Below are 23,353 nucleotides of genomic sequence, written 5' to 3'. Positions count from 1 at the left end.
ATTACTGTGAATAATTAATATTACAAATAGGCTATGTCTAAAATATGATTTTATCATTTTTAGTTTCCTTTACATTACTGTATTGTTATATTTAGTATTTATTTATTCGTTCATTCATTTGTTTATTTTTTTTTTATGTAATAATTATTTTATTATTGATTTATCTTTACAATTTTTACACTGTTTTTCTCTAAACTTTTCTACAGACTCCAGCTAAAAAAAATTCACAGGTTACAATTGTGACCAGAAAGAAAAAGAAAAAAAGGCCTACTCTCACTACTTTTTAATGTTGTTGTTGTTGTTGTTTTTTAAGAAAACCTGGCAGTTTGTTTCATTGGGTTTGAATGTGTTAAATGCACGGCGATGTCACATCAATGGTCTTGTTAGTTACGTTTTATTCCCACTCGTGCTAAATTAGCCGTTTCTAGACAAGAGGCTCTCCCGAACAAGTAACGTGTAGTGTCCCACAGATGCCAGAGGTGGCAGTATTTCTCACCTTGCAAATGAAATAAAAGCCAAACTCCACCAACCACGGAAATCCGGTTACCGCCATTTTAGAGTGATATTATCCGCACGGCGTGTTACTTTCGACTCTCCCGAATGGTTCGTTATTTTCTCTCTGAATCTCGCTGAAAAACGTTTGTTTTGCGCATAACCTACTGCAGTAGAGTTAGTGATTCAAGATGAGCTACGGCAGACCTCCGCCCGACGTCGAGGGCATGACATCTTTAAAAGTCGACAATCTGACTTACCGCACGTCCCCTGAAACGCTGCGGCGGGTTTTCGAGAAGTACGGCCGGGTCGGAGACGTCTACATCCCGAGGGACCGGTACACGAAAGAAAGCCGTGGGTTCGCCTTTGTTCGTTTCCATGATAAACGGGACGCTGAGGACGCAATGGACGCCATGGACGGCGCGCTTCTGGACGGGCGCGAGCTGCGCGTGCAAATGGCGCGATACGGGCGCCCGCCAGATTCGCACTACAGCCGCCGTGGAGCCGCGCCGAGGAGGTACGGTGGACATGGACGGAGAAGCCGCAGGTATGTCCTTAATATTCGATCTCCTATTTTAATACCCCCATTTTAATTTGCTGTTAATAAATCACTAACATGTTCAAAGTTCAAATTTGAGGCCCTTAGGCCTCAAGGTATTGAAAACAACACGTGTTATAATCCTTGTAATGCTTATAGGTACTAGTTGTTTTATCACTTTTTATTTATTTTTTACATGCTGGTTATGTTTGATTTAGTTCTTCATATATTCACTGTCGGTATCGTTGCGTCGTAACTATGGCGTAGTAGCAAATAATTGCTCAACTCATTTGTGAGCGATCCGATTCGCGAAAGATTGGTTCTTGTGAGCCGAATCTTTTTAGTGAATCGATTGTTAGCATTATTATTAAGGATTTCTAGGGGTTTTATTACAACAATCTCGTCTTTTAATACTACTCGACAAAAAGTTGACTGGGACCAGACAATAATACAAAATTTAAACAACTTTTAAAGTTCTTTTAAACTAACTATTTGAAAACTGATTCATGGAAATGAATCGAACTCGTAGTAATATTGTTGTATGGTAATTGTACTCGAAAGACCCAAACCTTCATATTTGTTTACATACTAGTTTGTAATCCAATTTAAATGTTTATGGCCTACTGGTCTGTTACTAGGGGAGGTTTTTAATGGTCTCTTGCAGTGATTAAACTACTTTGTGTAAATAATGCATCTTTATTAACTTATACGTTTGGTGTTTGTTTTTAGCCGTAGTCCTCGGCGCAGGAGGCACAGCAAGTCCAGGAGCAGGAGCCGTTCCCGTTCCCGTAGCAGATCTCGCTACAGCCGATCCAGGTCAAGGTCCTACTCCCGTTCCAGGTCTCGGTCCCGTTCCCGCTCCAAAACCCGCACACCACGCAGAAGCAAGTCCAAATCTGCTTCCAGGTCCCGCTCAAGGTCTAAATCCAAGTCTCGCTCCAGGAGTCCTACTCCGAGATCAAACAAAGGATCCAAATCAAGATCCCGATCAAGAAGCAGACCCAAGTCTCCAGAGGATGCTGGAGCCCCCGCTGAATCGTGAAATGTAGGTGAGTCTAATGCTTTGTATACAAGTAATTATTTTATTGCAACTAGGGGAATTTTTACTTTCATCCAATATTTCTAATTACAAAGTGCATCTTTTAGTTCTTTTTTGTAAATGATACTTAATAGTCCTAAACTTGATTGATTTGAGCAGACCCCCATATAACTCATGCCTGAAGTGGGGAAAGTAAAGGCATGCATGCATTTTAATAACTTAAAATGGCTGCTTTAAAATAAGAGAAAGATATACTGTTTCTCGCCCCTCTCTACTTTCCTCTTTCATCAAGTCCTTCAAGACATCTGCCAATGCAGTAGAACGGTAGATGCATTATCTTAATGGAGGTGTTCGGATTTACCCAAGTTTAGTCTGATTAGATGCTGTTATTCACAGCATCTGTCTGGTATCTCTGAATCTGCATGACTTTTAAAGGTTTATTTTTAAATACGCACACTTAACCTCACATGGATATTTGATTTGGAGCTGTCGTGGGTACAATACCGTAAGTATGTGTTTGTTTTGAAACGTGTACCAGCCAAATTCCATTGATTTCATCTAAATGTGGAATTCTTTCCTCCAAGCTGCTGATTCCAGTTTGCAAAAGAGGAGTTTGGGGCAGTTTGAGAGCAGTTAGTGTGTGATCCGACCATTGGCTGCCTGCTGCTGATTGGCGGTTGCTATGGAGCAGGTCGGTCTCATTGAGTGTTGAGGTGGTGTTGAGGTACGTCTGCTGGACAATGGACAGACCTTTCCATCATCCTTGTCACAAACTCATGTCTATCGTGGCATAGGCAAAAAGTGGGATGGATACGGGTGTTCTCAAAGCCAGTTCATGCTGTCAGGCTGCTGGGTGTCTGAGAGGCCTAATTAACTTATTTGGTCATTTAATACTATTCTAACTGGCAGTAAATGGGGATGTACTTCAGCTTGCCAACACTTAAAATGGCTTTGAGAAGTTCATATTTCACCCTCAGGTTTGTTGGATCTTTTCCCTTCAGGTTTCTTGCAGAACAAATATCAGGTACACAAGGTTTCTTGCAGAACAAAAAACAGGTCTATAGATTCATGTAATTCTGGCTAGTTATTTGTGTGGAAAGTGCCTGTTTGTTCTGTGTAGCTGACCAAAGTCGAGCATTGCGTAATATGCAATGCTTCATTTTATGGCGATATTGTAGAACATCCTCTGCTTTAATGCTCTTTGAAACTAACTTTATTATTCTTTTCTTCTAGATGATGTCAACTGGTTGACTCTTCGAGGATCGCATCGAACAGATGTCCGTCTGAGGATACCCAAATTATCCATATATCAGACCGAAAGGTTATTGTAATTTGGTCTAAATCTTTTAAATGACTTGTTTCTGTTGCCCACAATTGTTTTGTATCATACATTTGAATTCCATGTGATATTAAATGGTCTTTATGCCTAAATGGGGCTACTAGTTGAAATCATTTCTCTTCAGTTTTGGTAGTTTTTTTTTTTCTTTTTACTTCGTTATTGAAACTCCCAGACAATAAAGTAAGTTCATTTTAATCAGGTTTTTGTTCTTAATAAACATTAATGGACAATTTTGGATGTTGTGCATATTTCTTTGACTCTAAACGACTGTGTACAGACTGTAATTTGGCCTCTTAAGAAATCGTACTATGTAAAACCATGACATTTGCAAACCAAGCATATGTTATGGTTTAAATGGGAAATTTCACAACATGATTCTAATATTCTCTCTTGTGTATTTTCTATGCACTAGGCGCAGTTGCGTAGCAGTTGAGTTTTGCTGGTTAGCTGTTAAGGTGGCGTGTTGCGGTGCAGAGTGCTTGGCTGTTTCCAGTATTCTCCTGATTGCTCCTGTAACACCTTGATTTTACTGATTTTGTTTAAATTTGGCTGCAGCGTTTTTCTTTTTGCAGAAAGATCCTGTGCAAGTCCTTTTGTGAAAACCCATTAAGGCAGATACCTAAGCTTATTTTACATCTCCGGAAGAGTTCTATAATTTGTGACATGCTCAATTGGTCATAATATGTGAATGGTAATAAAGGTTTTCTTTCTTTGAGCATGACTGCATTTTTGTGCATAGCTTATTCTTTACTTGTCTGTTTGGTGTAAATGAGCAAATGAAACCCTCCATAACTAAAAATAAATTGTGCTCATACAAAAAGTATTGGTATACTCCTGTGATCTCATTATTCATGGATTCAGACCAGATGGTTTTTGGCACAACTTAAAATTAGAAATTTTATTCCACAAAGTAAATATCAATATATTGAAATGTTTACTTAGCTGTGTGCTAAACTTTATTAAAGTCCACATAAAATGAAAATTCAACAGTTTTTTCATTTTTTTTTTATTAGGTTATATATAATCAGATTTTATTGCAAACAATTCATCTGTGTATCTTTAATCCTTAAATGGTTTAACCACTCCGTTTTAATGCCTTCAGTCTTGTGCACACATGCAGTAGATGTCGTAAGACCGCAAATGCACATGAAGTGTGCCATTTGGGGACAAGGCCTTAGTTTGCTTAAACTCCACCCCGGCCTGCATTACTCTCATCTTCCTCTAATTTTGGGTGCAACGCCCACATTTTAAAATCCAATCAACAACCGATGCATAGAATCAAGTCCCAGCCTGCATTTTTCTTTTTCAATAATCTGTTAGGTTTCATCAACTTTATCTCATGTACATAAATCACAAAAGTGGCTTTATTGCGTGGATAATCACCCAAAAAAATTTTTTTATTTGGATCACTTGTGACCAGACCTGTTCTAAAACACATTAAACCTATGCTGCTGTTATGCCTTTGGTTACTAATTAGTTTTCTCCAGTAAAACCTCTTTCAGCTATTGTACCACTATCTCCTGAGTATCCGTTCTAAGCTGCACGCATCTTTTCATTGATCCAGTCAATGAATTTGGTGACACGGGCATAGACACCTGGCCTGTTCTTCTTGCCACAGCTGTCACCCCAACTCACCACACCATAGATGTAATGAGTCTCATCCTTCTGACAAACAAGGGGTCCACCAGAATCACCCTATAAAAAGTAAGAGAAAAATAAAAAGTTACTACATACTGTGCCATGAGTTTGCTCATTCATTTTAAATGATCAGACTTTGTGTTTAATGTGTAAATTTCATTAAAAGACTAGAAACAAATTTGGGACTGGGACACACCTGACAAGAGTCAATCTTTCCTTGCATATATCCAGCACACATCATGGAATCATCCATTCTGTTCCCATAGACATTACGAGACATACAGCGTCTCTGAGAGATCAGGAGAACTTTGGCATCCAGCAGCTGAGGAGAGACAGCATCCTCTGGAAAAAATGGTAATTAGTCTCAGTAGTCTTGGTATTGTGAATGTCTAGAGTGAAAATTGAATCCAGACAGACCTTTCTCAGTGGTTCCATAGCCTGATATGGTGCACTGTGTTTCATCAGGGAATGAATCAGTGGGGAGACATGCTGCCTTAACAGAACTGGTCTCATTGGCGCACTGTCCATTTATTGCCTTTAGTTTCAGCAGGGCTGGTAAAGATGAGAAACAAAAACACCGTAAAGTGGACATAATTGGTTAAAAAAAAAAAAGTGTCAATACTACTACAGCAGTGTTCTCAACTCTGGCCCTCGAGGTCCACTTTCCTGCAGATTTTTGCTCCAAACCTAATCAAACACACATGAACAAACACACAGAAACTGACTTGTTGCATTGCTACCCTATCAGGCAATGACATTACAGACAGTGTTTGCACATGAAAGTACCTCACGGAATTGAAGGTACCTCACGAAACCGAGACTTCAGAGGCAGAGTACGGTTTAATGATCTACTGCAAAATAGCGCGCGCTTTGGTGATAAAGAAGTGACTATACAATAAGTACATTAGTAATTTCTCGCTAGAAATTACATTAAAAGTGGACAACATTGGTCCAAAACGTACATTTGCACACAAACCGCAACATTCAGATTCAATTAGAATTTTTTAGCTGATCTGTCACAAAATGGAAAGTACAGGATTGTGTGATATTAAAGGCAGCGAAGGATACATCAATGCTGCCATCAAATATCGATCAGATGAAGATATCTCACGAGACAGGAAGTGAAGCTATGGATTTCGGATGTGCCTTGATGGCTTCCGACCTTGGAATGCAGCCTCAGAAGCCTTTTTAAGCTTTTGGACACAGCCTAAGAAAGTTATAGGCTGATGAGTTTGATCAGGGTTGGAGCTAAACTCTGTAGAAAGTGGACCTCGAGGGCCAGAGTTAAGAACCCCTGAACTATAGGCTTTTCACAATGTGCTTTAACCTAGGTTGTCATCTTTTTAAACCCCAATACAAAACAATGTTTCGTGTTTCTTTTTAAAGGCATTTAAAATCACTATTAAAAGTCGACATGAAGTAAAAATTCACTCAATTCCAATTTATCTTCTAAATAAATGCTATTGATCTTAAGGCCTGTTCAAAATTTAAGTGTAATTTGTTTTCAGCTGATAAATGATAAAACATTGACGGCCAATCACAATCCACCCAACTTTCAAGAGCTTGAGCATCTAAAGTGGCAGACTATAGTGCCTGCTTATAATAAACAGAACATCATCGTTTGTTGTTGTGGACGCTAATATAGTTATTGTTATCTTTATAGTTATCATTCTTGATGTGAAAGGGACTTTGTTTAAAATTAATCTGTACATGTCTAATTTTTTTTTCTTCTTGACCTTGTAATTTTTAATCAAATGTCATAATGATCTTCTGATGAAACGTCAGACTTCTCTCTGGTGACATGCCAGGAAGCCAGGGCCACTAATGGGCTTCAACAAACTTCCACAAGGGCCTCAAGATGACTTAAAATTATTTAAAATAAGACGAAAAAAAAATCATTAAAATAAGCTAAAGATATTTCGTAATATTCTGTTATTTTGATAATGACAATACATTACCAGCTCTAAAATATTTGATTGGGAATAAATTGTGTGGGGGCCTTCAAATATTGTTGTGGACAACACAAAAGTTGTATCACACAAGAGCGATTCAACCCGTTATTAAAACAGGTCACATGCTGTGTTTAATCCAAATCAATAATATTGACACAGCAAATAAGAAAGTTAAAATGGGATTTATGAATGTACAATCCATAAACTCGAAAACTTGAATACACAGGATTATTTCCTAATGAAAGTTGATTGGTTTTCATTTACCATAAGGTACAGATAGATAGATAGATAGATAGATAGATAGATAGATAGATAGATAGATAGATAGATAGATAGATAGATAGATAGATAGATAGATAGATAGATAGATAGATAGATATGATTTGATTGATTTACTTACAGAGTGGAATACAGACCTATATCACTATAAAGGGCTTCAGGAGTCTCTGTATAGTTCTCATGAACAATGATTTTCTCCACCTCCAGAAACTGTTTTGCAGAGTCATTTTTCTCCAGGTTCACACCACCCATCTCCAACCTTACCTCATCGTTCTCATCACTGCCAAAATCATGCAAACCATGCAAACATAGTTTATCAAAGTGATATTTGTTGCATATGACCTTTAAAAAGCTAAACTAAAGTGAAGAGTGAACCTTAGCAATCACTATCAATAATATTCAAGGAATATCATTTACCATATCTATAGTAACTTAACAACACCATGAAATCATAATGAGGGCATAGACCTAATGCAACAACAACCCCAGATGCCCAACTTACATACAGTGAGCAGCAGTTAGGACCCAGCAGGAGTCGATAAGGGTTCCTCCACAACTGTGGCTGAAGGTTGCATTAGAGCCCTTGGGCCGGACCTGAAATGAGACCTGCCAGGGATGCGCTTCAGGTAGGGACTTCCTCCCACCAAATATCCTTGGGGATATCCTATTAGTCTGAGTCTTTCCACAGTCAGAAAATTCTAGTTTTGCAGGGGTTGTGGAGGGTTTTACTGGTTCTGTGAGAGTTTGATAAATAAGTATTGTGGTACAGTTAACAGACTGTTTGAGCAGGTAGAAGAATGTGTCTGTGTTTGCAATTATATAAGAGAGAGAACGTAGAAAGAAAATCTGTGCCTGGTTCAGAACAAGGCTTGACATTACAGTAATCCCACCGGAGTTTGCCCTTCTCTTTCACAAAGCACCACGGTTCCCGGTCTCCATCTGGATTTCTTAAGTGACAAAGATAATGCTTAAGACGACATGTGATATCAAAGTTCATTGGAAGATTTACTAGGAATTCCCTGAATTCTTACCGGCAGTAAGTGTGGGCTCCAATGCTATCATTGCCTTCAAAGTCCTTGAAGGGAATAAGATAGTAGTTCCAGGGTAAGCATTCCATTCCTTCCACTGTCTCACTGACAAAACCTCTGTATGATTCCCCATTCCCTTCATAGCAATCATTTGGACCTGAATACAAAATGACATATAACATCTGCATTACTACACCTACAGTATAGTTGACAGGGTTATGTAACGTAACAAATAGATTTGGCATTAAATATCCACCTAATTTTTCAATGCAGAAGTAAGCTATTTTCTGTCAAATTGCGAGACTTCTGATTCATTTGCTGCTATAGATACAACAAAGTGCAATAAACGGAAAACTTGTGCTACAAACCAGTGTGTTTATGATTGTGATAATAGATTAAAGGGGTGGTATAATGCCCCCTTTTCAATATGTAAAATAAGTATGTTGTCCCAGAGTGTGTGTGAAGGTTTAGCTCAAAATACCCCACAGATAATTTTTTACAGCATGTTAAAATTGTCCCTTTTTGAGGGTCAGTAAAAACACGTCGTTTCGTGTGTTCCTTTAAATGCAAATGAGCTGATGCTCCCGGCCCAGAGGGTGGAGCTTCAACAGCTCCTATGTGTTAGCAGCTCCGATTACCTCACGCAGACACTGTCTGTTCTGCCTTTTGTTTAAACTGGAGTCGGACAATGATGGAGAGACTAAAGAAGAAGTTACAACATGTAGAATGCAACAGGACGTTTCTGAATAGTTAGCTGATGAATTTATGTTGCTGATGTGGAGTTAGTGCTCTACTACAACAACTCCTCCTCTTCTCAACATGGACTGCGTGTTCCCGGGTGCAGGGTTTATGTAAATTTTAGGGTTAGGGATGTCAAATATTTTCCTTTGCTTTGAACTTTGAACGTTTGTAACTTTGTTTATGCTCAAACCGCAACATTACACACTAACTAAAGTTAGAAAAGTGAAATCATAATCAATAACCCCTTTAAAATAATGATAACAAGTACCAGTTTGCAATATAAAGCAGTTAACAGTTTTTGCACAGGTAAAATTATGGAAGCGAATGACAGTGGAATCCAGACACATTCACAAATGGCCACGCCTGCTATTGCTTTAAAAATAAGGTGGATAAATAAAATAAATAATAATAATAAAAATAAATAAATAGCAACAGTCTATTACCAACTTGGCAGAAAGTCCCACTGTAATCTTCAGGACACTTGCATGTAAAACTGGATCTGGTACGGCCTTTAACACATCTTCCGCCATTCAGGCATGGACTCGGGTCACACGCAGAGGCTAATATTGCAAACATAATAAGCATAAAAGCAATTAATAAGACAAACTGAATTACAATTTCAGGTTGACAGAAAATAAGTAGCAATTCACTACAATCCGACTTCATAAAAACCATGTGAATTCATTCCGAAAAATGGCTAAATTCAGATTTTTACTGCTGAAAGAAACACTTTGAAAGTAATTTGTTTTACAGAGAGCTCACCTTTATTGCATTTAGAGCCCAGATAGGGGGGCCAGCACCTGCATTCATAAAACGGGGATTCTTGAGTTCTGACACAGTCACCATGACCACACTTCACTTTCTTACACACGTTCCTCTCTGGAAGATCCCAACATAAAGATTCAAAAATGATACACACTCTTACTGTTTATTATTATTATATTTTTGGATGTAGTATATGAAGAGCTCACCATTCTGACAATTTTTGCCAATGTAAGGCTCTGGACAGATGCATTTATATCTGTCATTCTTTAGGATCTCACATACTCCGTTGTTCTGGCAAGGATTTGGATCACACACTTCTACAGAACATGAACATGATCAGCGTTCATATGTTTGTGAGCACCAAACTGAATCCGTTTAATACATTTGCATTGTCTACTTATGTGTGTTCTTGCCTGGTTCGTCAAAAAAGGAAAAAATCCAATCAATGCTGTCATTAACTTCAGCTGAAGATAGTGATATTTCCTCTGTGTCATTAGCATAGTAATCATATATTTCTGTCAAGGGGACGAGAGAGAAATAACAATGGCGTGAGTATGCTAACAACCTTGGGATATACAGAAACGGAGACCAGACAATATAATATTTCTCACCATCAACGAGTTCGGAAGCTATCGTGAAAAGGTCATCTAATAGACCCTGAAACAGTTGGCATAAATTCAGTCAGATAGCAGTGTAATATCACCTACTGTACATTAAACATACAAGTTGAAATATTTCAAAGTATTTTCATATGGTTACATACCGGCGCTGCTTGAACTGGTAAAGTGAGGCCAGACAGGCCCATCAGAAGCAGAATCACTGGAAACATGATCCCAGGAGTAATAGATGCACAATCCACTAACGCAAAGTCACTCTTATTTAAGGGGAGTATATTTGTTGACCTGTATGTGGATGATCCCTGGACCCTTACTCTGCCTACTGTCTAGCAATCATTACCTAACAGCATTGATTTCCAGTGTTATTGTCAGTGAACCACAGATATGCAATAAAACACTATTCTGGTTTAATGTCTAATGCCAAACTGATGCCAAAGCTACATATGACAAGTCCCTGGTATCCCCCCACAATGTATCTGCTGATTTTTGTTGGAAATTTGCAGTGTACAGGAATTAAACTAAAAGCAAAATGTATTGTTCAGTCAATAAATTCCTGTCAGTGAAGAAATTCTATAAATTAATAAAGTATCAATATCAAATATTACTTAACATTTCCAACCTTTGCCTCAAAAAGAAAACATCTTGAAAAGATATTGTGTGTAGTATTTGTACATAGATTAACAGTTTATTAATGAATTCCCCATCTTTATGCCAAGCAGAATGTCTAGCGTCACCTTAAATGCCATGTGAATTAAAGGTTGATTTCAATCCATCAGGTCAGTTACCCGGCAGAGTTTACTCTTGATAAGACTGACGTGAAATGCCTTTGCTGCAGTTTTAGACAACAACGGACTGCAGTGAAAGAAGAATTCAAATGTATTGTGTTATCGAAAAATAGTGTCTAATTAGCTTTTGATAATCTAATCAATGAACATACAAACCCAAATGAATGAAATCTGGAAAATGTAAAGCATGTTGGATGCTTCTTGTACAGCTTAGATGACTTTTATATTTATTCACACACATGTTGGGCTTGCATGTTTTATGGGGAATTTTACATATTGATCTTTATACTGTATTCTATCCCTTAACCCACGCCGTCGCAGAAAACCTTCTGCTTTTTTACATTTTCAAAAAACATCACTTAGATTTATTAAGCTTTATTTAATTTATTAAGATTTATTTTTATTTATTTATTTTTAATTGTTTGAATTAGCTTGTATTTTTAAACGTTACATTTTCTTAATTTTACTTTTAGTATTTCTGCTTTTCATTATTTTTGTCTATTATTCTATTACTATTTTATTATCTACTCTGTAGTTTTTATTCATTTTTATTTCAGTATTAATTTGAGTGATTTTAGTACATTAAGTTAAACTAAATAACTGGTTTTTATAAGGTTTCATAATATTAACACGTTTGTAAGGGTGCGACTGAATTGTGATCATTTAAAATCATTTCCATTGACATTGTGCTAAAATAGTTTTCATTTTCCAAGCATTCCAAACACATCAATGCACTCAAACCATTGTTTTTCAACTGATTTTTATTTAAAAGAGGAGAAACAGATCAGTTGACACTGGAGTGCAGAAGTTAATTCTCAGTATATACAGCATGAGAGATAAATATTCAGAGATCATCCGTTGGTGCATCACATCAAATGAGCTCACTGGTGCCTTGAACTCACTCACAACTGCTCAAAACATGTCAGTATTAACTTGTAAATGCATTCAAGTGCAAGTGGCAAAGTTAAAAATGCTATCAAAAAGTAAAAAAACACTGTACCATAAAAAAAAAGTGTCTCTTGCATTTCATATTTTCAGGAATATGATATGGTCACCAGTGGTAATATTGTTCTCATCTGGGAGCCACAACAAGGAGTAAATTAAAACACTTCACATAAATTGTTTTGTTCGCATTCATTAATACCCAACAGAATCGTTTTTTCTCTTCTAGGTGCACTGTGATTGTCAGATGATGGGAGGCAACTTCTCAAAACACACCACACACTCAAACAAATGCATTTTTACTGGCAAACAAACACACACTAAGTCAGTCAGTCAGTCACTATCATGCCAGTCCTGAAATATAAATCCCATCATTCTACTTCTAGTGTGAATCACACATGCCCAATGCAAATCCTCCACTCCACTCCTACACATCAAATGAGATCTATGCTCTCAACGGAGCACGTAAGCGCTAACACTATAAATGGAATATCTGAGAACAGCAGGACATGTCAGACCATTGAATTCGACATCAAACTGTTTCTCAGAAGAAAAAAAAAACCACTCCATTATTTCAAATTCCACATGCACCATGCGAGCACTAGGAGGCGCTCAGGAGTTACATTCATTTGTGGACTACATTGAATGAAATCAATATGGAGGGCATTTTTTTCCCATCAGTAGCAATGACCAGTTCACCACGTCAGTGCATCTCCTCTATGATTAAGGCACAATAATGTCCTTCTGTAGTGTTTTCCCCTATAATGGGTTGGCCTGTAGTGGCCTGGGAGATTTCCCTTGAACAAATGTGCAGCTCATGTGTACTCAGATTTGCGAATGTAGTTGGATGGGACGTAACCCCTCCGTCCTCCTGCCTCCCCCAGCCACCACTCCTGGTTGCCATTCATGTCCTGGAACTCAAGGATTCGGACCCGCTGATTGGCTGAAATGCTGAGCTCATTTGCACACCGTGCACTGAAGGAGTAAAGAGCGTAATATATCTGGGGGAAAAAACAAGTAGGAAAATAAATATGAAGAAACTAATAAATGTAAAACCTGTTGTTTAATAATTTGATTGTACATTAAATGGTTTTATATTTTTTTATAATTTTAAGATGTATATACAAAACTGTTGATGAACATCAAATGTATTTAAGGAGCTAAAGAAGGTTTTAAAGTCAACATGAAATGAAAATTTAACCTATTAATATGAGGAACCATAGATGTCAAGTAATGCAGTTTAATTTTACATTTAATTATATTTATTACATTTAATTATTCAAAATCATTATTAAAATATAATGTTTTTAATTACTATGAAGTAAAATTATTTTCGATTTTCAATTTAACATGAAGATAAAATTGAAATTATTAATATGAAAAATCAAAGATGTTAAGTAATACAGTTTATGCAGGTAGTATGGTTTAATATTCTTACTATTAACTAACTATTAACTAACAACGACTTTTGCCTCAAACTCCTAATTACTGCTTATTAATAGTTAGTAAGGTAGTTGTTAAGTTTAGGTATTTGGTAGGATTGGGAATGTAGAATATGGTCATGCAGAATAAGGCTTTAATATGTGCTTTATAAGTACTAATAAACCGCCAATATCCTAGTAATATACATGCTAATAAACAACTGGTTAATAGTGACAATTGGACCCTAAACTAAAGTGTTACCATAATTTAATTTATTCAACTTGTATATTGTCGTTCAACAAGTTATATTATGGGTTGTTGTAAATGTCATTTTATGTTTACTTGAAAGTAAGCAATCACTGAACTCTGGAGTGATTAATTTGTGTTTATGATATGGCATACCTGGTGTCCATCAATCTCAGGTTCAGGCTCTGGATCTACATTCTCCTCAGGAGGGAACTGTGGCCTTCTCTGCTGTACCGAAGAGTCTCCATTTTGTCTTTGCTGTGAGCCACGCGAGTCGTGATACCTCGAAGATGATTCATACCTGGAGTTCTTAATGGAGGAACAAGAATCTATCTCAGGGAAAGCTGGGGGGTCACTGTGATTGGTTGGAGTGCTTTGACCAGAGTCTAAATAGTCTCTGTGATTGGTGGGATTTCGGTATGAAGGCTCTGAGGGGTCCCTGTTATTTCCACAGGCTGTCTCTGACGGCTCTTTGTGATTGGGCGAGTTTCTGAAGGTGGGGTCAAGGGAATCCCTCTGGTTGGCAGAGGAGTAGTTGGTTGAAGAAGCCTCTCTGTTTTTCCTTGGGGTGGTCTCCTGATTAGGGCGAGTGTTTGATTGGTGTGGAGGCATCGCCGTCGAGAAGCTGACAGTCGAAGTCTCCTGGTTGAAAGTCAGAGTGCTGCTACTATTCTGCCGTGAGAACATGGGAGAAGAGCCACCGTAGCCCGACTCGTTTGATGATTGGCTCTCAATGGAAACATCCGAATGACTCCTGCGTGGATTGTAGTGCTTTAAGAATGAGCTATATACAAAGCCCTTCGTAACTAAAGAAAAACAGAAAAAGGGGTGTTCAAGCCAAATGCATTTTAGGAAATGCAGACACGTGAATCATACACAGATCTTTTGATACAAACCTCCATTGTCTATAAGCCAGCGGTTCTGGCTGCCCATGGGGTCTTGCTGTTTGATGACACCCACTATGTCTCCCTCCAGTACGGACACATCCAGGTCCTGTGCTGCGTTAAAATTTCTTTCAGCCTGGTAGAGTTGCTCTGGCCCGTATCTTGCCAGAAGCGCCGCTCGGTGCTCATCCGTCTGTAGCACATAGTTTGGCTGCAATGTCAGACAGAAAAAGAGGAAAAGAAAGAGAGAAGTATGAATAATAGACAGAATACTGCCTGATTAATGTCTTTCTTCATGGCGGTTGGCTGTGCTGCTGAAAAACATAAGATTAAACCAGCTTAAGCTTGGTTTAAACAGACTGACAAGCTGCAAAGCGTCGAAAACACCTCAAAAACGGGCTAACCAGTCAAGTCTGATCAGCTAATCACCTTGGTTAAGGCTGCTATTAATCTTGAACATTTAAGATTAACTCTTTCCCCTGGGGAATTACTAAAAATGCTTGCAGTGGCTGGCAACTTTGAATAAAAAAACAAAAAAGCACTGGCAGGGAAAGATAAAGGAAGACATTTAAAACTAATTAACTTTGTTGCTAAGAAACAGATTTATATTATATTATAGTGTTTATTAATATTTTGAATTATTTTGTACTTATTTTGTACTCATTTTGTACGCGTACTTACAACTTTCAAGCTGTGGTAATTGTTTGCTTTTGTTCATTTTTATTCATTTTTAAAATAATTTCTATTTAGCTTTAAATTATTTTTATTTCAGTTTAGTAAATTTAGTACTTGGACTATTTCAGTTAGTTGCCAAGGCAACATTTCAAGTTTAAATTACGTTTAAGTTTTGTTAAGTTTAAGTATTTCATCTAATATTAATATTCTATTTTAGCTTTATTTAAATTACCGAAAAGGATTTTTAATAGTTAGTTAATTTGTCATTTAACTTTAGATGACAATAACATTACTTAAAAGCCGTGTCTGCTTTGGATCAGGCTGCATTAGGGAAACTCACAGGGCCTTGTTGCTTCTTGGAGCTCTGCTTCTCCAGAGTCTTCTTCTCAAAAGGCTTGCGTAGAGTAGTGGGAAGATTATCGGGAAAGAAACTGAAGCTCTGAAGTAAATCCAAAACTCGTGTGTGCTCTTCTTGGAACAAGGACACCAGATTTCCTTCTGTTCCACTCAAGCCAGACAGCTATAAGGATGCAAACCACAACAATAAGTTTAAAAGAATTAAGGAGGCTGAAAACATCCCAGGATCATCAATTATGAATGATGTAGATTATGATGAAACAATGTCCTCACCTGCAGCAGTGGTGTGAGTTCTCCCAGTGTGAGTGAAACGAAATCTCTCTGGACTTGGGCGAAGCCCCTCACACAGCTGGTGAACAGATCTTCGGCTGCGTGGTGAAACTTGGGCAGCTCATCCAGCAGCTGGGCGTTCAAGGCTTCGTAGTTATTCCTCGCTGCCTGTAGCTCCTCCTGTACACGCTTGTCCTTCAGCCTCTCTGCGCGCTCCTTACAGTTGTCGTAGTCCAGCAGCTTGTCTCTACGTTTCTGGATCAGTTTGTGGGGACCGGCGAACATATTGAGCAGCTGGGTAAGGGGAGTGATGACTAGATCTTCTGTCCTCTCCTTCTGCTCAAAGACAGACACAAATGCAGACTTGATTAGAAAGAGTCAAGATATAGTTCATCATAATATCATGACGTGCTTCATTTAAATCAATGTCTAATAGGGGGAAACAAATATTTGAACTAATTAAAAGAAAACTAGATGGGGAGTTTTATGCTAGTTTTGTTATCCGTGAAGCATAAATCTTGTGTCTAGAAGCTTACAAATGTGTTTGAAAAAATCTAACATTAAGTAATATTAGTTAATAGTAAGTATTAGTAACCATTAAAAATGAATGACTGCTGCTTTATCAGTTTTTACTACTAAATGTAATGTGAAGTCATTTTGGTACTCACAAACTCTGTGAACTGTTTGTCGCTGATGCATCGATGTGCTCTTTGGAAACGTTCAGGATCCATTTGCGGTTGCCGCTCTGTGTAGATGTCACAGAAACTGATGGCTGCCAGCACCTTTACTGAGGCTGACTCCTATTGGATTTAAAAAAGTCAGGCAAAATTACTTTATATACTGAATTGTGAAGTAAATTTGATCACCATGCAAAACAAAAACTGACTAAATGAATGTAAACATATGGGATGCTTTAAGTTTATACCCTTATATGCTGCAGATAGAGGGAGATGTTCCTGATGAAGGATTTGATGAGTCTCTCCTGAAGTCTAAATCTTTTCTCTGCGTCATCAAAAGCTTCATCTTTGATCTAAGATGGAATGAAATGCAGTTTGGTTAACACCAATTGTCAACCGATTCTCTCAGTCCAGTAATAGAGTCGTACTGTACCTGAGGTGAGATCCCAGTCAGGTGCTTTAAATGGCTGCTCACTCTGTTTGACTTCTTGATGATGGAGTGCATACTCAGCTTTGAGATCTTGTCAATGAGCCTGTCTTCATCGACTTTGCGGTACTTTACCACTATAGACAACAGATGGTGCTGTTGAGTTATGCCAGATAACAGACAACATATCCCATAGACAGAATGATAGAGCAATAAACAAATAGAACAGATAGAAATATGACAGATAGATAGATAGATAGATAGATAGATAGATAGATAGATAGATAGATAGATAGATAAAATGACAGAGACAGTTAGACAGAATATATGATAAAATGACAGACAGACAGAACGATAGATAGATAGATAGAACGATATATCCTGTATATGGGATGGATAGACAGACAGACAGGCAGAACAATAGATAGAAAAATAGACAGATAGATAAATGATAGAACGACAGACAGACAGACAGACAGACAGACAGGTAGAACGATAGATAGATAGATAGAATGACAGATAGATAGATAGATAGATAGATAGATAGATAGATAGATAGATAGATAGATAGATAGATAGATAGATAGATAGATAGACAGAACGAACGATATAGATAGACAGACAGAACGACAGACAGACAGACATAAATAGATAGACAGACAGACAGATAGACAGATAGATAGATAGATAGAACGATATAGACAGACAGACAGAACGACAGACAGACAGACAGGTAGAACGATAGATAGACAGACAGAACGACAGACAGACAGACATAAATAGATAGACAGACAGACAGATAGACAGATAGATAGACAGATAGATAGATAGAACGATATAGACAGACAGACAGAACGACAGACAGACAGACAGACAGACAGGTAGAACGATAGATAGACAGACAGAACGACAGACAGACAGACAGACAGACAGACAGACATAAATAGATAGACAGACAGACAGATAGACAGATAGATAGATAGAACGATATAGACAGACAGACAGAACGACAGACAGACAGACAGAACGATAGAACGATAGAACGATAGAACGATAGATAGATAGATAGATAGATAGATAGATAGATAGATAGAACGATAGAACGATAGATAGATAGATAGATAGATAGATAGATAGATAGACAGACAGATAGACAGATAGACAGATAGATAGATAGATAGATAGATAGATAGACAGACAGACAGACAGACAGACAGACAGACAGACAGACAGACAGATAGATAGATAGATAGATAGATAGATAGATAGATAGATAGACAGACAGACAGACAGACAGACAGACAGACAGACAGATAGATAGATAGATAGACAGACAGACAGACAGACAGACAGACAGACAGACAGATAGATAGACAGACAGATAGACAGATAGATAGACAGATAGATAGATAGATAGATAGATAGAACGATATAGACAGACAGACAGACGGCAGACAGACAGACAGACAGGTAGAACGATAGATAGATAGATAGATAGATAGATAGATAGATAGATAGATAGATAGATAGATAGATAGATAGATAGATAGATAGATAAAACAACAGACAAAATAAATGATAGAATGACAGACAGACAGAACGTTCGTACATACGACAGATAGATAGAAAGATAAAGACAAATATACCAAGATCCTTTCTCCTTTTGTATTCATTGATATTGACGTTGATCTCTTTAATTGACATCACTGCCTCTGCGAGCTGCTTCCTGTCGTGGTGTGACTCAGGAGTGGCGTTGAGCAGTTCCATCAGGAGCAGGGGGTAACGCATCACTCTCTGCACCGGCTTTATCAAGAAGGAACCCAGATTAATGTAGTTTGTCTTTCCCCTGTGACACAACAAAAGGGTGAGAGAGGGAGATAAAGTGAAAAAGAGATTTATATGCTCATCTACGTAACATTCTTCATCCACCTCTGACAAAGACTGGGGTCACTGAACACACACATTGTTTTCATCCATCAATTATCCACTGGTTCACTGTCAACCACTTTAAAAAGGGTTGCAGGAGACACAGTAGGCTAGTACTAAGACATTCTAACAAAGAGAGCACGCTTTCTAACTGATGGGATGAAAACAGGAGATCCAAATCCACAGATGAAGCATGATTTGGATGTTACGGAAAAATTATTTGGATTTAACATCATGAAGCAATAACAGTATTTTTAAATAGTTGAGCTGCAATAATTTTTCCTCCCCTTTGACAAATATCACCAGTTATATTGGTTTATTACTTATAGTACCACATCATGAGCTCAGAGATTGTGTTAATAACGGTTTCACATGACACCAAAAAGCATTAAATCAATTGCAAGAAAAAAAAAAATGAAGAAAATAGTTTAAAATATGAACCAATTTTCCCACTAGGGTCATATTCTGACTCAAAAAGTCACTGTATTGCACAACTTGCGTCTAATTCGTAGAGCTGGATAAAAATCTTTTTCATTATCTAGCATTACTCATTTGTGCACATTTAAGTCAGAATATGACTCAGAATTGACAAGGAAATGACCACAAAGCACACAGCACACAAAGCATACCCTGGTCACACAATAGCACAAGGAGAAAAGGGTTACGCAGGTTAATAAATGTTCAGCATGCAGTCAGGCGCTTCACATGCAGTTGCGTTAAACTTACCACTCACGGTATATCCCTCTGTCAGGGGAGAGGAAGAACGAGAGAGGAGAGAAAGGGAACAAAACACAGTGTTGTTTTAAACCACCTCTATCTCTTGTTCGAAAGAAGCTAATGAGCTTATCATATAATGTTCTTGTTTCACACAGCTTATTTCTAAAAATAAAAGTCAGGTTTTGCCATTATGCTGCAATGAACATGAATGCAGCGGGCAAAAGGGAAAGACAAATAAGAAACTGAGAAACTATTTGTGTGCTCGATTAATAAGCTGCTTGTTGCCATGGCAACTCATGCCATGGGTGACCCTCTTCAGGAGAGCAGTAACCCTCTGTGGGGCCTCAACTGGCCCCATTCTGATCTCCCACTGAGAGCCAAAATCAAATGTCAGTCAGAGTCTAGTGCACTCAAGTGTGGAAGATAAAAGCTATAAAAGACTCCAGACATTTTTCTTCAGGACCTTTTTATTTATTTCTCTTTTTTATGGCTAGATTCATTACAGTAACATCCTGCCAGAGAATCAAAATGCTAGCCAGTGGATTCAGAGTAATTTGGAATAAAGCTAAGCTTTAGTCTTGGCAAAGTGCACACGCATTTCACAAATGTCTCGATACTTGGGACAAACAACAATGTTCCCACTCCCTACTACAACATTTCTGGGACTTCTGGTGAATATTTCCTTGTACTCTCTGTTTGATCTGGTAAAACACAGCAAATAGCAAGAATAAACTTAACTCTGTACTAACAGGAAGTGGCCTAGCTTAAAAGACGTAGGTGGCAGGAAAGTTTTCAAAAAGAAACTAGTCAAGAAATGCCATTGCCGCAGGCAAATTGTGTTTAAGTTCAAATAAAGCCTTTTAAATATATAAAGCTAAAAGAACAGACTGGTAGCGATTGATGAAACGCAGTGAAACCAACAAAAGCGGTGAAACTAGGTGAGGCGCATTCCTCTCCCGCCATGCATTACTAATCCACAATAACAAAGATCTGAAAACTGAGAGACATAAAGCTTCTGTGTAATGCAAATAGACTATCGTGTGGGGTCAGTAAGGTTTTTCAATGTTTTCAAAAGAAGTCTCTTATGCTCACCAAGCCTGCATTAAAAATACTGTAAAACAGTAACATTGTGAAATATTATTAAAATATATATATTTTAATATATTAAATTGTAATTTATTTCTGTGATGGCAAAGCTGAATTTTCTGCATCATTACTCAAGTCTTTAGTCTCACATGACCCTTCAGAAATCATTCTTATATGCTGATTTGCTGTTCAAGAAACATTTCTTATTATTATCAATGTTGAAAACAGTTGTGCTGCTCAATATTTTATGCTCAATTATATTATTTCGGATTCTTTGATGAAAAGAAAACTCAATTTATTTAAAATAGAAATATATTGTAGTAATGCAAAAGTCTTTACTGACACTTTTGGTTGATTTATATCCTTGCTCAATAACATTTTAAATTCTTTAAAAAAGAAAAAAATTCCTACGGAGCCTAACTTTTGTACGATAGTGTACTTGCATATAAAATAAGGAACTTCCTATTTCTCTTACACAGAGTACTCAATGTGGCATCTGGCGCATTAATCAGGCTATAGCATAATCTGTCATAAAAAACGTCAAAACCAGACAATGAGAGGGGCAATGAGGTTTCCTGTGAAATTCCACAGATGCCTTTAGTCATCCTATGTCTAATCAAATGAGTCCATTCAAAGTAGTAGTGAATAAAAACAGACTGGCTCCTCAAGATCCTGAGACACTGAGACATATCTCAATGATGACACGAATAAGCCAGCACACCTTGTGGCATTTTCTTGATGCTGTATAACTATACAATTCTGTCAACACCATATGACAGACAATCCCAGATATCATTAAAACTGACAGATCATGTGTAACGTTAAACGCACAATTAGCGTCCTACACAACTATTTCTCACACAGTTACACACTGTTAAAAAATCTTGACTAGCATTAACATGCTCAACCGGATCTGGACATGCGTTGGTAGTGGTAACCACACCATGCAATGAGCTGAAGGTATCTGATTCATGAAGAACAATGACTGTCCTTCAGTGAAAATTACCTGAGCTTCTCTAGACACTCCAACACGTGCTTCTGGATGTTCTCATCCTTCTCATAGGTCTCCAGTAAAGAGATGGCGTCGTCATGATTTTGGCAATAGATCTTGTAAACCTCCTCCAACTCACCTTTGTATTCCAGGAACACTTGACCTGGATGAACAAAAAAATGTATATGGTAAAATAGCAATATGGAAACTGATCCGAATCTATAATGTGAGTTCAGGGATTTTTTTGCTCTAACCTGTTGAGTCAGTGTCCTGGAGGCTCTTGTAGAGTCGACGGGAAAGGTCAATAACAGAGTTGATGTTTCCAAAGAGACCATCAAAATCAATACTCTGGACCTACAAGATATGTGGATATTTATGATTGAATGGTTCTCATTACATAAAATACACCATTCATGCTTTTGAGAGCTTGATCTTTACGGACCTGTTTCTTCTGCAAAGGAAGAATGATCTCCTTCACACACATCTGCAGATCCTTGATGTAGTCATGTTCTGTCTGCAGAAGCTCGTCTATGACCTTTAATCTTTTCTCCAGCATCCTTTGTTCGGGGTCTTCAGCGGTGGCCGCTGATGCCGGGGATGATTCCAGAGACTTTGGCTGGGAGGCAGTCAGGGTCATCTCTGATGAGAGAGAGACAGAGAGAATGTCCTTGTCAACCACAAAACAATTCTGGTCAATAATTATTATTTTTTAAGAGCTTTGTTTTGATAAACAGTATGAAAACAATTGTAGCAGAATGTATAAAACAACTTTATGGCTGCTGAAATCAAAATTCAGCAAATCAGCTACGACTACTAGGCGGAAATTATGTCAAATAATAATCATTCATGAGCCTTTCAGTTCTAAAATGTGTCGACTAGACTTTTCAGATGATTCCTAAACCATAGATAGAATGACAGAACGATAGATACATAGAACAATAGATAGATAGACAGACAGATATATTGTCCAATATAAGAGGAAAAAACAATTTGACTTACTTTGGTTTTGCCAGTACAGACATTATAAAAGATTTCACACCAGTCTGAATGGATTACGCTCATTTATAAAACATGAGGAAAGAACACGGGACACATTAATTAAGCTGCCAGTAAGAATAGGAAAGGGAAGGCAGTTTGCCCTGCGTGTTGCCATTGGCCGTCCAGAGGATGACATGGCTTGGAGTTAGGTTTGACTGCTCTTTGATCCTTTCGGTCAGAACTGGCACTCAAATGGGTCTGGGGCATGAGAGTGTGGGAGGGAGATCTGCTCTCACGCATCGGTGCCTCCCCACAATGCTGCCTGAGATGGCGCTTTATAGAGGTACAATGGACTGTCAAAGCACGCAGTGAGACATGGACCCAGGGGGAAGCATCTGAGGTGGGGCCTGGGACTACGCATAAGACTGTAACAACTACGATGACTTCAAGTAAAAAAGGAAGGATGGATGGATAAAAAATATGGGTGCATATGATAGTGTATATACTCGTGATACGGAATAGACATTCATTTAGTTTGTCTC

The 23,353-nt window shown here is 37.9% G+C and overlaps 3 protein-coding genes across 13 annotated transcripts in view; 1 reads left to right on the top strand and 2 right to left on the bottom strand.

Moving 5' to 3' along the window:
• The first annotated feature begins 541 nt into the window (after window positions 1–541).
• srsf2a (serine and arginine rich splicing factor 2a) lies at window positions 542–4,231 on the top strand. Of its 8 annotated transcripts, none has more exons than XR_013819256.1 (5): window positions 542–1,039; window positions 1,760–2,075; window positions 2,654–2,760; window positions 3,303–3,390; window positions 3,821–4,231. XR_013819256.1 is itself a non-coding variant. In XM_079851926.1 (3 exons), the coding sequence occupies exons 1-2, from the start codon at window positions 684–686 to the stop codon at window positions 2,070–2,072; spliced, it is 669 nt and encodes a 222-aa protein (XP_079708052.1). In that variant the 5' UTR covers window positions 542–683; the 3' UTR covers window positions 2,073–2,075; window positions 3,303–3,504. The 8 variants fall into 8 exon arrangements, 2 of the variants coding, with proteins under 2 accessions (XP_079708052.1, XP_079708051.1); XR_013819257.1 differs by having other exon boundaries at window positions 2,654–2,793; XR_013819259.1 differs by having other exon boundaries at window positions 1,760–2,079.
• A 45-nt stretch (window positions 4,232–4,276) lies between these two features.
• habp2 (hyaluronan binding protein 2) lies at window positions 4,277–10,710 on the bottom strand. The gene is made up of 13 exons (XM_079851924.1): window positions 10,575–10,710; window positions 10,423–10,468; window positions 10,225–10,326; window positions 10,018–10,128; window positions 9,809–9,925; window positions 9,490–9,606; window positions 8,309–8,462; window positions 8,130–8,224; window positions 7,780–8,011; window positions 7,415–7,557; window positions 5,464–5,598; window positions 5,243–5,388; window positions 4,277–5,103 (listed from the first exon to the last, which is right to left on the bottom strand). The coding sequence occupies exons 1-13, from the start codon at window positions 10,638–10,640 to the stop codon at window positions 4,942–4,944; spliced, it is 1,626 nt and encodes a 541-aa protein (XP_079708050.1). The 5' UTR covers window positions 10,641–10,710; the 3' UTR covers window positions 4,277–4,941.
• A 1,246-nt stretch (window positions 10,711–11,956) lies between these two features.
• dnmbp (dynamin binding protein) overlaps window positions 11,957–23,353 on the bottom strand; it is a 54,633-nt gene continuing 43,236 nt past the window's right edge. For 2 of the 4 annotated variants that reach the window (XM_079851435.1, XM_079851437.1), the window contains 13 exons: window positions 22,276–22,472; window positions 22,088–22,187; window positions 21,849–21,996; window positions 19,766–19,783; window positions 18,760–18,959; window positions 17,120–17,250; window positions 16,935–17,039; window positions 16,678–16,809; window positions 16,013–16,345; window positions 15,723–15,902; window positions 14,720–14,918; window positions 13,980–14,629; window positions 11,957–13,156 (listed from right to left, as the gene is read on the bottom strand). In XM_079851435.1, coding sequence (XP_079707561.1) covers window positions 12,971–13,156; window positions 13,980–14,629; window positions 14,720–14,918; window positions 15,723–15,902; window positions 16,013–16,345; window positions 16,678–16,809; window positions 16,935–17,039; window positions 17,120–17,250; window positions 18,760–18,959; window positions 19,766–19,783; window positions 21,849–21,996; window positions 22,088–22,187; window positions 22,276–22,472 — 2,579 coding nt within the window. In that variant the 3' untranslated portion in view covers window positions 11,957–12,970. The remainder of the gene's footprint in view (window positions 13,157–13,979; window positions 14,630–14,719; window positions 14,919–15,722; window positions 15,903–16,012; window positions 16,346–16,677; window positions 16,810–16,934; window positions 17,040–17,119; window positions 17,251–18,759; window positions 18,960–19,765; window positions 19,784–21,848; window positions 21,997–22,087; window positions 22,188–22,275; window positions 22,473–23,353) is intronic. The other 2 variants (XM_079851436.1, XM_079851438.1) reach the window with 1 other exon arrangement.

The sequence above is a fragment of the Squalius cephalus genome, assembly GCF_949319135.1.
Source record: "Squalius cephalus genome assembly, chromosome: 19".
In the NCBI taxonomy this organism is placed as follows: Eukaryota; Metazoa; Chordata; class Actinopteri; order Cypriniformes; family Leuciscidae; genus Squalius; species Squalius cephalus.
The sequence above is the reverse complement of the archived record's forward strand: the minus strand, read 5'-3'. Positions and strand labels throughout refer to the sequence as shown.

Bases quoted from the DNA above. Each gene is read 5' to 3' on its own strand.
- srsf2a (XM_079851926.1), top strand. From the start codon at position 684: ATGAGCTACGGCAGACCTCCGCCCGACGTCGAGGGCATGACATCTTTA. The intron at 1,040-1,759 runs GTATGTCCTTAA...GTTTGTTTTTAG, and splicing joins CATGGACGGAGAAGCCGCAG to CCGTAGTCCTCGGCGCAGGA.
- habp2 (XM_079851924.1), bottom strand. From the start codon at position 10,640: ATGTTTCCAGTGATTCTGCTTCTGATGGGCCTGTCTGGCCTCACTTTA. The intron at 10,129-10,224 runs GCAAGAACACAC...CATGTTCTGTAG, and splicing joins TTCCTTTTTTGACGAACCAG to AAGTGTGTGATCCAAATCCT. The intron at 5,104-5,242 runs GTGTGTCCCAGT...TACTTTTTATAG, and splicing joins GAAAGATTGACTCTTGTCAG to GGTGATTCTGGTGGACCCCT.